The sequence below is a fragment of the Cottoperca gobio genome, unplaced genomic scaffold (assembly GCF_900634415.1).
Source record: "Cottoperca gobio unplaced genomic scaffold, fCotGob3.1 fCotGob3_296arrow_ctg1, whole genome shotgun sequence".
NCBI lineage: Eukaryota > Metazoa > Chordata > Actinopteri > Perciformes > Bovichtidae > Cottoperca > Cottoperca gobio.
This window is the reverse complement of record NW_021166905.1, coordinates 149365-165158: the sequence shown is the minus strand read 5'-3', so window position 1 is coordinate 165158 and position 15794 is coordinate 149365. Positions and strand designations below refer to the sequence as shown.

Genomic DNA, 15794 nt, shown 5'->3' with positions numbered 1-15794 from the left:
ACTTCTACTCTACTACAATTCAGAGGGAAATGTTTTACTTTTACTGCACAGCATCTGACAGCTTTAGTTACTCTGAAGATTCAGATTAACAATACAAAATATAATCAACAAACAATTCATCATGTATAATCATAGGTTAAGATGATCGTTATTAATCTCTTGGATACCTGGTAGCATATAAATCATAAAAAACAAATTAGCTCTACTTTTACCAGCTGCGATATTAAAATAATATCAATAGTTATAATACAATAATATAATATATATTATTCTGAGGGCTGTTGTGCATCATGAGTAGTTTTACTTTTGGTACTTTAACTATTTTGATGCAAATACTTTTTAAATAAAAGTTTGAATGCAGGACTTTTATGGTAACAGAGTATTTCTACACTGCGGTATTACTGCTTTTACTGGAGTAAAATATCTGAATACTTTTTCCCCCACTGGAAGAACCACAGAAGAAGAGATACACGGTGTTATAAATATGGAAGACATCTTAGTCCAGAGCCTAAATAACTACGTTCTGATGGATTGTGTGTAATTATATGGTTTCTGCAAATACGACCCAGTTACACATCTCTTCAATTTAACTTCAGCAGACACACACCAGCAGTGATTTATCAGACATAACTTCAATAGTTCTGCTGCCACCTAGTGGTGTGCCAGGAGACGGCAGTCTGAAACATTTCAACTGCCATCTAAAGAACGAGTCTTTACCAAACTATCGAGGCTAATTCACTTTCCTTTCACTCGTGTATGTTGAACATTTCCTCCTCAGACCTGAGCAACAAATCATTTTACAGCAGAGTTTCATATCTTTCCCATTATACAGGAATAGTGACAGTAAAATATAATGACTAATGTCAGGATTGGTTTATATAAACCTGACAGGCTGGAACATTTTGAGATAAGTTAGCTCTCTCTCTGTGGAGATTTAGCTAGCTTACTTTTTACACACAAACAAACGTTTTAAAAGAGATTAACATCATGAAACATACAAATATATGCTTTCTCTACTTCACTCCTTTGAGTTCCCTCATAACAACTTTTGTCACTTCCTGAAAATGGTTTCAATGGAATTGTAGTCTTTTATTCTCAAAGTGAGAAACTACAAACTAACAGGGTGGAAAATGACTCCAGGAACACACAATAAATGACGAAAATGGTGAAAGAATAACTATAGTTCTTCCTGATGTATATAATCAGAGAGTTTGACATATATATATATATATATATATATATATATATATATATATATATATATATATATATATATATATATATATAAAACTTAATAAATGACTAGTTTGAGAATGTAAAGATTTTATGGCTTATAGTCCTTGTAGAAGTTGATGAATCTGCGCGTCAAGCAAATGTACCGCAAAAAGCTCCGTTATCTGTGTTTAAGCGATTAAGACCTTATTCTATAACTCAAACCATTTGTTTAACATATTTGACACATTTAAAAGAAAATATGAGGAAGTAAATTGAAAAGAAAGCGCCAGGTTTCCTTCAGTGTTGATGCTGCTTCATCATATATTACAGTAGTTCATGCACGACAGTTTCTGATGCAGGATTTACTCTAAAGAGTTCACACTAAACACTGCTGCACAGGCATCTGTGGGTCACAAACTGCAGAGACATGCAGGAACCACCAGATGGCAGAACCAGCCAGTTGTTGGTGGATGCAGGTGCAGGGAGGAAGCATTCGAAGCGACATGGATTCACTGAGGTTTGTTGGAGGTTTCAGGTTATCTTATGATACATTTGATGCGTAAAGTTAGAAAAGATTACAAACTGGGCAAAGTCCCCCCCCCCCCCCACAGGCTCCAGAATAAATTGCACACAGTGTTTATGAACCCGGAGGCCTGTGTGGGAATGGTGAGAGAGCTGACACAGTGGATGTGCTGTGAACCACAAGACTTTGCGCTGAAAGAGGCCGAAACCACAAACAAAACGACGTTCTGTTGAAAGTGTTTGTCTGACGAGTGGAAATGTTCCAGAACATAGTTCTTGTGTGGAGTTGCTTTTGTAAATAAAGGCCTCTCATGTTGAATAAGCCTTCACATAGCGACCAGTATTAACAGGCAAACATCAGCGTCACACTGACAGAAATATATCTCAATAAGACTCACATGTAGTCTTCTTTATTATGATATAATCTCTCAGGGCTACAGGGTTCACAACACATAGACAACATTAAAACTCAGTAACGACATTATATTTCCCACCTCACACACCTGAATCACATCTTATAGTGCTTATATAGAGCTTATAGTGTAGTATTAAATTGTTTTAGTGACCTTCAACATGCCGTAAAAAGCAGCACATAGTATGTTTTCAAACATTTACATTTAATGTATAGAAAAGAGAAACATATCAAACTGTGAGAGGAATACAAACCCACAATGTGAGTACATCATTATTGTTAGGATAACATCTATTCTATCCATATATCTCTCTAACATGAGTGTGACAGCAAACACAATCTATTATTCCAGAAGCAACAACCCTTCTTTACAATCTAAATATCACTTTTTTGATTTGAGGCAGATTCAGGCCGTAAACGAGAGGGTTATTGAGGGGGGGGACGATCAAATACTCTAACGATAAAACAACTGTGATGATTGGATTAATTTTGTCAGCAAATCGAGTCAATGACAGCTCAAGGCAGAGAGAGAGGGAGTAGGTCATGAAGGTCACGATGTGCGGCAGGCAGGTTCTTAACGCCTTTCCTCTGAATTCAGACGAACTCCTCCTGCAGACGAGCAGAATCCGTAGATACGTGTACAGGACGAAGAACAGGGGGATCAAGATGGTCGTCATCGTAGCAAACTGACCTGCGATGTAGATCAGCGTTGTGTCCACACAGGAGAGCTGAACCACAGGCAAGTTGGAGCAGAACAGCCTGTGCACTTTATTTCCACACAACGGTAATCGAACAGAAAGATAAAGAAAGAAGCCGATAACAAACACGGGGTAGAGAACGCCAAGGAGCAAAAGACACCACACCATCTTAAAGGTCATCTTACTGTAATAGTGTAAGGGCTGGCAAATAGCAACAAATCTATCATAGGCCATGATTCCGAGGATAGTCAGCTCGCACGATGCATAGGTGTAAATAACATACATCTGGAGGAAGCAACAAGGACGTGAGATCAGATGAGTCTCAGACAGGATGTCCATCAGAAACCTGGGAAAGAAGCCGGCCGAGCCGTACAGAGAGTTCACGCACAGACAGCTGATGAAAACATACATGGGCTGATGCAGAGTCTTCTGCAGGCACACGGTCAGAATAATGACAACGTTTGCAAAGATTGTCGTGACATAGATCAGCAGACACAGGCTGAACAGCAGGTATCTGAGCGGCCCGTAGTCCGCAAACAGAGTGAGCTGGAAGTGAGAAGGAGTCCGGCTGTCGTTGCTCTTCATGTCTGCACCAAAGAGGGGAAATATAAAGATACAGTATGAGGAGAATAAGGATGCATGTAAAGTGCACAAGCTCTTACAGTTAATTAATATTAATATAAATTCAGATGTACAAAAAATAAAGAAAGAAAGAAAGGAGACAATACAGAAAACATAATACAGTGAAATCACATTTTAGCTAAGACAAATAGAAGAGAGAATATATTTCGCTTACCTCCTGTGTTCACACACATCCCTGCACAGCTGAACACGACCTGCAGAACCAGCTAATGTACATATACAGGAGGTTCATTATTGTTTTCAAAACCTTTCTTTCTCCTTTTTCTGTAATGAATTCAATTCTTGGTTGAAGCTTAAATATGAACGACAGATCAAACCCAGCCAATGGATGACTTAAAGCTCGCAGATGCATGACAGGTTGTTGACAAATGTTACATATTTTATGCTCATGTTCAGATTCGTTAGAAGTTTTGCTGCATGATAAGATCTACACATCTATTTATAATAGTTACAAAACTGCAAACATCAACCAACAACATATTAAGTTTTAAGGTTCAACCGATGGTAATAACGATGTGAGCTGCAGATGAAGCGCTTGTGATGATCCAGACTGAAGGAGACTTTATTCCTGTCTGTTGCTGGGATGCAGGTTCCAAAGGGACGTTAAGCCGCTGTTGGAAAGATATTCTTAATAACACCACGAAGTCAGGATCCAAATCAAATAAGAGTTTTAATCTATATTCTTGCAAGAAGGAGCTGAGTTTATAGATACAAAGGATGATCAAACTCACACACACAGGTTGTAATGCTGTTGTGTTGCTCAGAGGAGTGACTGTCCCTGCTTCAGTATTTATACCTAATTCTAAGGGCAGGAAGTCAAGAAGATCAAAGGAACAAACTGATTCAGATTTACAGAGATCAAAGGAACAAACTGAATCAGATTTACAGAGATCAAAGGAACTAACAGATTCAGATTTACAGAGATCAAAGGAACAAACTGAATCAGATTTACAGAGATCAAAGGAACTAACTTATTCAGATTTACAGAGATCAAAGGAACTAACTTATTCAGATTTACAGAGATCAAAGGAACTAACAGATTCAGATTTACAGAGATCAAAGGGACTAACTGCATCAGATTTACAGAGATCAAAGGAACGAACTGATACAGATTTACAGAGATCAAAGGAACTAACAGATTCAGATTTACAGAGATCAAAGGGACTAACTGCATCAAATTTACAGAGATCAAAGGAACTAACAGATTCAGATTTACAGAGATCAAAGGGACTAACTGCATCAGATTTACAGAGATCAAAGGAACGAACTGATACAGATTTACAGAGATTAAAGGAACTAACTGTAGGCAATCCACCGGTTTCCTGCTGAGAGCCATGGCCTCAGATTTTGAGGTGCTGATCCTCATCCCAACCTCTTCACACTCGGCTGCAAACCGATCCAGTGACTGTTGAAGGTCACAGACCGATGATGCCATAAGGACCACATCATCTGCAAAGAGCAGCGATGAGATCCTCAGGTCACCGAACTGCAACCCCTCTCCTCCACGACTACGCCTCGATATCCTGTCAATGAAAATTACAGACAGGTGATTGGTGATAAAGCGGAGGCCAGCATTCACTGGGAACGAGTCCGACTTACTGCCGAGTATCCGGACACAACTCTCGCTTTGGGCGTACAGGGATTGGATGGCCCTCAGAAGTGACCCCCTCACCCCATACTCCCGCAGCACCTCCCACAGTATCACCCGGGGGACCCGGTCATACGCCTTCTCCAGAGCCACAAAACACATGTAGACCGGATGGGCGTACTCCCAGGCCCCCTCCAGGATCCTTGCGAGAGTGAAGAGTTGGAACTGCGGTTTGGGGCATAGGCAAAAACAACAGTCAGAGTTTTCCCCCCATAACCGACCCTCTCGTCCACCGGGGTAAACTCCAATGTAGCGGCACTCAGCCGGGGGCTAGTGAGTATCCCCACCCCGGCCCGACGCCTCACATCTTGGGCAACTCCGGAAAAGAATAAAGTCCAACCCCTATCCAGGAGTACGGTTCCAGAGCCAAGACTGTGCGTAGAGGTAAGCCCCACCAGATCCAACTGGTAGCGCTCCACCTTCCGCACGAGTTCCGGCTCCTTCCCCCACAGAGAGGTGACGTTCCACGTCCCCAGAGCCAGCTGGGCCTCGCTCCAGACGGGGGCCCCGGGCTTCCTCCGGGCAGGGTCTCTCCTTTCCTTTCCCTTTTTTTCATGAAGTCGTTTTTGAATCCATTCTTAGTCTGGCCCTTCGCCTGAGACCAATTTGCCATTGGAGACCCTACCAGGAGCACTAGGCTCCAGACAACACAGCTCTCAGGTTCATAGGGACACACAAACCTCTCCACCGCGGTAAGGCGATGGTTCCCAGAGAGGTTTATTACTTGTTTACAGTAAATAACAGATGTGCTGATCCATCAACTGATAGTTCATCAGCAGTTCATCAGCAGTTTACCTCCTGTCTCCTGCTGTGCTAAACACACAGTTTCTGTATTTTCCCATCAGCCACTCACACCAGACTCCAGTCGTCCAGTAAATATCACAGATGACAGATATCACAATATAATTTATTTCAATCTGCCGTCACTCAATCACTCCGAATGAGGATTTATAGTTAAACTCTTCACATTGTTCAGGAGTCGATGCAGAGCGTGCTGACTGGTTTGTAGCTTAACTTCAGGAGTTTGAAGGTAAAGAAATGAGGAATGACATCTAGTCTAAACTCTTCTTCGTTGGTTTGTGTTGTAAAGCTTTGAGGTCTGCAGATTTATGAAAGGAGTCCATTTACCATCATCCTTCATCTTCTCCCTTCCTACACATGATCAGATTTCATAATCTGTGCAGAAGCACATCTTGTGATTGTTATATTGGAGTCCACGTGATGTTGTCCCATCTCAACTCGCTGGAGACTCTTGGACATGGACCCGGTTGTTCCCTCTCCTGGTCTGAAAGTGTTTTCCTGGTCATCAACTACATTTGTCTGAGGGCCAGAATGTTTCTCAGCTGACATTTAAGCCAATTTAGCGAATAATTGGTTAATATTTTTTTACTTTCTTACAAAGGCAAGTGTTTTTTATTAGGCTGTATCAGTGCGAACAGCAAAAACGTGACGATCCATAATGATAACTGGATACTTCTACCCTCACAGAAGGGACCGACGACGTGGCAACCAGGACCTGCTGGAAGGTCAAGTCAGCACTGAAAGGATGGAAACAGATCCACCAGTTTGACCCCAACAACATCCCCAGTGAACCCTCAGAGATCCTGCATCCTTCCTGACGTTGTCTCCTGGGGCTTCGAGAGGTAAAGCAACCTTTAATTCAGCCCCTCGCAAGTTTTCAACATATTAGTTTAGGTTCTCAATAAACTCTGGCCCGGCTAGTTGTAGCTAAAGAAGAATTGATGAACTTGCATCAGAGAAAAGATGTCTGGTGCTGGAAATATCCCAATCTATGTGGTTAAACATCACGCCAACATCGATGCTCATGTTTAGTGAAACAGGCTGCATGGGACTTTTGCTTGACTGCAAAGTTTATCAGTAATCTTCAGGGTTTTATGTGCAGACTTTTGATTAAATATCATATTCAGGCCCACGAAACAGGAGTTGGCTGAATGTTCAAATCTGACAGTGAAGTTAGTTTTTTATGGCTTTTTATGGACTGATTTTATTTTTTACGATTTAATAAAAACATGTCAATAAACTGAATGTCTGGCACTGGATGTGATTCTCATTCCCCAGTGAGGCCCCTCTGTTTTCTTTTGCAAATATGTACTCATATCTGTATCTTCTGAAAGGCTTCATGTGAAATGTACGAGAGGTTTCGTAAGTTAATTGTAAATAAAATGACCACAATATAGTCAGGACCACTAACACGATTGGGGATATATGATTGGACGGCTTTGCTCTCACACAGGAAAATACAACACGAGACAGAACGAAGATCTCTTGTACGCCAGACTTTAATACCTTCAGTGTGCAGCCGACACTCACATTACTCATTAACATTAATGAGATGTTTCATTGTTGTGTCAGTAATGATCGACATGTTGTTACGTAAGAAGAAACATATTACACTTGACATCACTCATTGAGCACATTTTACATTTTGCTGGTTCGTGTGGGATCACCTGCTCATATTATATTATATATTATATATATACACTTAGTTAATCCTGTATCATCAGGATTAGAGTGCAGACTAAAATCCAAGAGGCCTTCTTGCCCTTTCTTGGCTGAAGAAAAAGGCAAACATGTCATAACGTATGCTTCTGGAGATTTATTAAAAGGATAATATCTGGTTATGAATATGGTTATAAAATAATGACCAAGAGCAATAGAGAATAATGTTGACATTTTCAATTAATGACCATTTAATCGATAAACCCAAAGACATTAATATATTATTAATATATGAATTAATATATGATATTAATATGAATGGCTTTACTTGTGAAAGGGTTATGTTGTTTGTAATGAATTAAAGCCTCATATTTGCATACATACATGTATTTGAGTGTGAATAACCATAAATTCTTTATTTACAAACAATGTCAGAAAAGATCATAGTTTAAGTTTAGTAGTTACATATGAATTATAGAATTGGCCTTTAAGTAACTGAATAGGTAACTTCATTGCATAAAAAGGTGATTATTAAATAACATACATTAAGTACAATAAGTACATTGTTAAAGTTGACAAAATTCATTCCTGTGCATTCATCAATCAATGATTTAAAATATTATATATAATATTATAAATACCCTCCAATATTAAAAAACAGAAGAATTGTCTGTCCACGTGTTTTAGTGTTAATACATCAGATCACTTTGGCAGAACAACGTCTTCAGGTGTTTATAAATCTCTGACATCTTCAGTCCATACATGATGGGATTAAAGAGCGGATGATACAAAATTATTTGTAAAGTCATAATTAAATGCACAATCTTTGGAAAATCTGAATTCAGACCAACTATAACGACGTCATACAGACACAAACAGGAGAAGTTTATCAAAACTATCAAGTGTGGTAGACAGGTCTGTGCAGCTTTTCTCCTAAACTCTCTACTACTTCGAAAGGTGACCATGAGTATCCTCGTGTAGGTAAAGAATATGAAAAGCACAGGCAGAAGTGCAACATTAATCAGTATGACCATATCTCGTACAAGACGTGCTTTTGAGATCCTACACTGAAGTTTGTAAACTGAATTATTGCAAATAAATCCATTTAAAATGAAGCTACAGAGTTTTTCTTTGGCAATCAATGCAGTTGGCACTGAGAGCTGAATAGCAGGAAGAAGCCAAGCTAAGACCAAGAAAATGCTCACAGTTGATTTTCTCATGATAGTTGGATATTGCAGAGGTTTACATATAGACACATATCTGTCATAGGACATGACTGCCAACAGCAAGAACTCTGAACCGCCTAAAGAGTAAAATACATGAAACTGAAAGAGACAGGCTGGATATGATATGATCTGTTTCTCAGATAGAAAGTCAATCAATATCTTTGGGTAGATAGCAGTGCTGAAAAGAACAGAGTTGATTAACAAAGCTGCTATGAAAATGTACATCGGCTCATGAAGGTTTTTGTGATCCCAGATAACGTACACGATAAGGGTGTTACTGAAGATTATTAGAATATAAACAGCGAATATAATCACAAAATAAATATATCTGTATTTGTCCACTTCCACATATCCATCAAGAGTTATATACGTTACATTTAATTCATCATCCATTAAGGTACGAGTAATAAGAACACAGAATAAACAGGTAACCCGTACAGGATAATTACCTGACTTTAAAACACACTGAGAGTGTGTTCATCTCCAGAAATCACAAAGTGAACTGTTTGTCTGTGGAAGGTTTTGCTTTATCAGATTGGACGTGGGTTTCATTACAACTCTTCTCCAAGAACTTCTAACTTGTAAACAACTTCATCAAACTCCAGGGACCAGGCCATGAAAAACTCTGGAGACCGAGAGGCCAAAGGTGGAAAATGTTGAAGAGATGGACGACAGGTGGAAAAACAACGACCTCTTTGCTTTTCTCTTTTTTAAATGCAACAAAAACGGGCTGCTCTCAGAAGTGTAAAAACTGAGACTTTCCCGCCGGCGACGGCTCGTTCATTAATCTGCTACCTGCGGCACTCACAGAGCAAAGTGGACTATGATAGCGGCCTGGACCCCGAAGGGGGTCATGTTCGGCTAGGTTCTCTATTCAGTGTTTCCAGTTGCCGCCGTGGGTCCCTACGTGACCTGCATATTTAATAAATACTTAATCAACCTCGCTTCACTGGCCTCGTCCCTGACCTGAAGGCACGCATGAACACCGGAAAGATCTTACAGTACCGGTTACGGGAAGGAGAGAGGGGCGGAAGAGGGCCCCCTAATATGATTTTAGTAACGGGCCTGACAGCGGAAACTAGGCGACCACCTTGGACAAGCACACCACCACTTTCTTGGGGTCCGGGGCCCAAAGGAGGAACCACGAACATGACCTTTCCGCACCTGCTTTAAACACAGCTGCAAACCACTGAGATTCCACTGAGGCAGACCCACGTAGCAGCTGCCCCCATCATCTAGTGCTTGCACCAGGTGCAATCTCTGGCCTTGGCCATGGTACCGACGGCTGAACACTGTGAATCTTAAGGACTCTTTCCTGTTGCTCTGCAGAGACGATCCTCTGGACCACATCGCGGGTCATAGTAGTTGAATGGTAAATGGACTGCATTTATGTGGCGCTTTTCCAATCTTTTGCGACCACTCCAAAGCGCTTTACAACACGTCAGCATTCACACACATTCATAGAGTCAGAAGACACCATACAAGGTGCTTCATACTCATCAGTGGTAAACATTCCCACGCACTCACACACCAGGCCATGCGTGGTGCGCCATCGGGAGCAGTTTGGGGTTCAGTATCCTGCCCAAGGACTTTTTGACATGTTGACCACAGGGGCCGGGGATCGGACCACTTGTACCTCTTGAGCCACAGCCGACTATTTCTGGTTTGCCTCATCTGCTTGTGTAATAATGCTTCCAAAAACCTCAACCATGTAATGCAAAATCAAGTTATAAGCAGCGTTTCAGGACAAACTGGGCTATCAGCATTACAGTATTTATGCACTTTCCAGTTATGACCTCTGTCCCATTCCCTGCAGGGAGGGGAAGTGGAAGTGTGTACACTTCAGATACCTTACTACTTGGCCTCGGGGAAAGTGCTTATGTAACAAGTTAATACACACATACTGTATGCATTTCACCAAAACATTCACTCTCATTATGTTTTTGGTTTAATATTCTTGAATCTCCTACCTGTGTGTGTGTGTGTGTGTGTGTGTGTGTGTGTGTGTGTGTGTATTATTTGTGCGTGCGGCTCTAAGCCTGACAGAAAGGTGGGTTGCAGTTAGTAAAACTCCATCCGACAAATTTATATAAGTTGTAATTTATGAAGTTACAGATCTAATTGTTGTATCTAGATCTATATCATATCAAATTAATTATGTGTAAATCCTGTTCTGTTCGTTTTTTTTATAGGATTTTTATCTGGGACAATATGGGCTAAACACACACACACACACACACACACACACACACACACACACACACACACACACACACACACACACACACACACAGTGGATGATGTGTATATTTCCCCGCAGGTATGAAGATGTTTTCCTGCGTTTAAATGTTTCTTTTGATCTTTATGGTTCCTGTATGGTTAGCTGTATAAGTTGAGTCTAGCTGGTTGCTATGGTAACACTACAGTGTTGTCTGTTAATGTCATTATTACATCACAGGTCATCCCAGGTCATTCAGCAGACGCTCTCATCCAGAGCGATTTACAGAGAACTATCTTCAGGGACTCCTGGAGCAGCTCAGGGTTACGTACCTTGCTCAGAGGTACAAAGGGTTATTAGAGCGTCTACACATGAAATGTGCATTATTTATTCATTCTGTGATTTTCTATTTTTTCTATTGGTTAAAGTATTTAAATAGTTTTTTTTTCTGGTTACCAAGTTATAATTTTTTATATTTCTATAACTTTGTGGTTTGTAAGGTTTTTGCTTTGGCTTCGATCACCTGCATCTGCTTCAGGAGTCCCCTGGGCCAACCGAGCCTTACTGCATTATATGGCATTATATATTTATATTTAGAAAGGTCACCTTTACTTTTATTTGCATCTCAAGGCACCAAATTACAGTTGACATTGAAACTTTAACAATACACCCAGAAACAATGATGCTATAATGAAAGACACAAAACAAACAGGAACATTCAGAGTGACTGGATAATAAAAATCTTCTTTTGGGATGAAGAACACAAGCAGAACAGCATTCTTTATTTAGTGTTGCAGCTAATTTCTTAGTTATTACATTGTTTAAGATAATGCATTTATGTTACAGAAACATATCCTCACGTTAAATACCTTCCAAGGATCACATAAATCTCTGCATTATTACGACACTAAACAGTGACTGTTTCATTTTTAATGCATTAGACCATTTTTCAGAACAACATTTTGATGTGTTTATAAATGTCTTTAATTTTCAGTCCATATATGATGGGATTAAAGAGAGGATGATACAAAATTATTTGTAAAGACATTATCAAACGTGTAATAGTCTTAATAGTCACTTTAGATTAAACACTTAAAGAATCACATAAATCTCATCTCTACATTATTATTACAGAAGAAACTGTACATTAGTATTCTCTGTTCATATATTAATACAGTTTGCCTTCACAGAACAACATCCTGATGTGTTTAGAAATGTCTTTCATTTTCAGTCCATATATGATGGGATTAAAGAGAGGATGATACAAAACTATTTGTAAAGACATTATCAAATGTGCAGTTTTAGGAAGATCAGTTTCCAGTCGAGCTAGAAGTACATCATATGTACTCAAACAAGAAAAGTTAATTAGAACCAGCAGATGGGGTAGACAGGTCTGTGCAGCTTTTCTCCTGACTTCTCTACTACTTCCATAGCATATCATAAGTATCCTGGTGTATGTAAACAGTATGAAGAGCACAGGAAGGAGTACAGAAACCACAAGAAACACCAAGCCATATATATTCAGCACTTCTGAACTCACACAGTGAAGTTTGTGAATTGCGCTGTTGCAAATTATTCCTTTCAAAATAAAGTTACAGAGTTTTTTATTAGAACTTACTAACATTGGCACTGAAACCTGACAAGCAGGCAGAAGCCAAGCAGAAATCAGGAAGATATTCACAGTTGTTTTTCTCATGATAGTTGGATATTGCAGAGGTTTACATATAGACACATATCTGTCATAGGACATGACTGCCAACAGGAAGAACTCTGAAGAGGCTAATGTGTAATACATAAACCACTGAAAGAGACAGGCTGGATATGATATGATCTGTTTCTCAGATAGAAAGTCAATCAATAGTTTTGGGTAGATAGCAGTGCTGAAAAGAACAGAGTTCAGTAACAAAGCTGCTATGAAAATGTACATCGGCTCATGAAGGTTTTTGTGAATCACTATGATGCACACAATAGTGAAATTACTGCATATTATTAGAATATATGATGTAAACATGATCACAAAATAAAGAAATCTGTATTTGTCCACTTCCACATGTCCACCAAGAGTTATATATGTTACATTTAATTCATCATCCATTAATATTATCAATAAAATCAATTTAATCGTAAAAACAAGGCAGATTATGTAACAAGTATACATGAATTAAACATTTATAACATACAACCTGGTTTGGATTGTTAAACTTGCAGCAACCTGCATTTAGTGCGTGTTGACCTTCAGAATCAGAAAGTGAACTGTTCTGCTGAGTAGATTGTTTTTTATCAGATTTCTTCATCCTCCATGGATCTCATTAAAACTCTTCATCAAGGTCTACAAACATTGGGATCTCTGGTGTAGCACTTTCATGGCTTTCATCATATATCCCTGACAGACAACAAATTGTGCAACTGAGCAACCACAGGTCAAGGTGTTCTGCAGTTTCACAGGGTGTGCCCCCAGGGGTCAGTACTGGGTCCACTATTGTTCATCATCTACCTCCTTCCCCTTGGCACAATCCTCCGCCACTACAATGTCCACTTTCACTGTTACGCCAATGACACTGTCTACATTTCCCCAAAACCCAGCACCGCCCTGCCGCCCACATCCCTCACCACCTGCCTACAAGATGTTCGGAGCTGGATGACCAGGAACTCCTTGAAGCTCAATGGCGGAAAAACTGAGGCCCTTCTCATCGGCTCCAAAAGCACCTTATCCAAAGCAAAAAACTCCATCGCTCCAAACCTCATCATCGATGGCTTCTCCGCATCGTCCTCCAGTCAAGTCAAGAGTCTTGGTGTCTGGACAGCACCCTCTCCTTTACACCCCACATAAAGAACATCACCTGCACTGCTTTTTTCAACCTGCGCGACATCTCCAGACTCCGCCCGTCCCAATCCAGTACAGAAGTCTTGGTAAACGCATTTGTCACATCCCGGATCGACTACTGCAATGCTGCTCTCTCTGGCCTTCCCACCAAACTGCTCAACCGACTTCAAATCATCCAAAACTTTGTTGCCTGGATTATAAACCCACATCAAATCCTCTGAACCCCATTCTACTGAAACTACATTGGCTCCCTGTTCAATCCCGGATCATACATTATATTACGGTTCACAAAGCGACTTACAATAAGTGCAAACAATCCTGAGGATACAACTCCGAACAGCAAGAATCCTGCAGGTACATCAGCTTCAAACAGGTACAATCCTTTAAGTGTAGAACAATAACTTCAAATAAGACAAACAAAAGTGCAACATACAGAAACACTAGAATACAATTATTATTATTACTATTTTTAGTTTTTTCTCTCATTCGTCGAGGTGCAGTGGACACAGGTGAGTTTTCAGTCTGCGACGGAAGGTGTGAGGACTGTCTGCTGACCTGACATCAATGGGGAGGTCGTTCCACCATTTTGGAGCAGGATAGCAAACAGGTGGTTTTGTTTGAGGGGAATCTGGGTTTCTCTCCGCCTTTCCAAATCTTAATCTGTACTATCATTAAAGGTATAAATAGCCCAAAAGATAATCTTAAAAAATATAAATAAAAGTCACTTGTTCAAACGCCCTACTCTCTGAAGTGTCTTCATTTCTTTATGTGTTTACACTTTATCTCTGGTTTTGTTTGTCTGCACTCCCTTCCAATGTTTTGCTTTGTTTTTATCTCTGCTTCCAAATACAATGTATTTCTATTATTGTTATTATTAATACTGGCATTAACACAATACGTTTTTATATTACAAGTTTTCTGATATATGATGTTTAAATATGTAAATTAGGCATTATTGTCATGAGCCCTCTCCCTGCCTGGTACACCACTAATTGTTTTCAATTATGTGCCACTCTGCTCCCTGCTCTCTCTACTCTGTCTGATTACCTCCACCTGTCTCTGCCTGCCTGCCTGCCTGCAACTCTGACCTGTTACTACTACTCTGATCTCCAGCCCCGGTAAACCCGACTCACCTTCCGCCTTACGACTACGAGTTTTGAATATCCCTGAACTGTACTACTGCCGTGCCTCATTCGGCCCTGTTGTGTGTGTGTTTCAATAAAACCTTGATCTCGAAATTGCGCTCCTGGGTCCTCGTCTGTCTGTCCTGACAATTATGTAATGTAACTGTTGGTGAGTTTAGGAGAAATCTGCACACACAAAGTTAGAAACATTAACTCTGATGTTTTCTTTCACTAGTCTCAAAGCAGACTCTCAAAATTGACCAGTGCATAAAAATACCGTTTCCTGACTGTAGTGTTTCACCATCGCCCTTTATTACCGATGATTATTATAAAGTGTTTATTATAAATGTTTCATGCTTTCCAAGTGTATTATATTACATTACGTTATATTTGATTGTTGTTGTTAAAGTGTTTGTTATCAGGCTGGAGTTGTGTTAATGTGTTTATTTGCTGTTGACCACCTCTGACATGACTTTGCTATTTTTAGCAGTTAAAGTAAAGGTGTTTTGGCGTGTTTGTAATAATACAGTGTGTTGGATCAGAGGTCCCCTGAGGCCCGGCACACTGTGATCACTGGGTCATAATTAGCTGTTTGCAGACTGGCTGTAGTCAGGCCGCTCCCCTGAGCCCGGCACGCTGCAGGTGACTCACTAATGACTCATTAAAGCATCCTTACATCAGCTTCTGTGGACACCACTTTGGTCTTATCTACAAAGACACACACACTCACTCCCTTACATCAGTTTTAGGTAAGATGCCATCTCTGCTAACATTGTTACCATATTTCGACCTCTTTGACTTAAAG

General features: G+C 40.1%; 3 protein-coding genes across 3 annotated transcripts; all 3 read right to left on the bottom strand.

Annotated features, from left to right (window-relative positions):
• Positions 1-2517: 2517 nt before the first annotated feature.
• LOC115005384 (olfactory receptor 10A3-like) lies at positions 2518-3432 on the bottom strand. The gene has a single exon (XM_029427183.1). It carries the CDS (start codon positions 3430-3432, stop codon positions 2518-2520), a length of 915 nt encoding a protein of 304 aa, XP_029283043.1.
• Positions 3433-6299: 2867 nt separating this feature from the next.
• LOC115005383 (olfactory receptor 11A1-like) lies at positions 6300-9216 on the bottom strand. The gene is made up of 3 exons (XM_029427182.1): positions 8304-9216; positions 7729-7746; positions 6300-6313 (listed from the first exon to the last, which is right to left on the bottom strand). The coding sequence occupies exons 1-3, from the start codon at positions 9214-9216 to the stop codon at positions 6300-6302; spliced, it is 945 nt and encodes a 314-aa protein (XP_029283042.1).
• A 2993-nt stretch (positions 9217-12209) lies between these two features.
• Positions 12210-13136, bottom strand: LOC115005385 (olfactory receptor 13C2-like). The gene has a single exon (XM_029427184.1). The coding sequence runs from the start codon at positions 13134-13136 to the stop codon at positions 12210-12212; it is 927 nt and encodes a 308-aa protein (XP_029283044.1).
• Positions 13137-15794: the final 2658 nt, after the last annotated feature.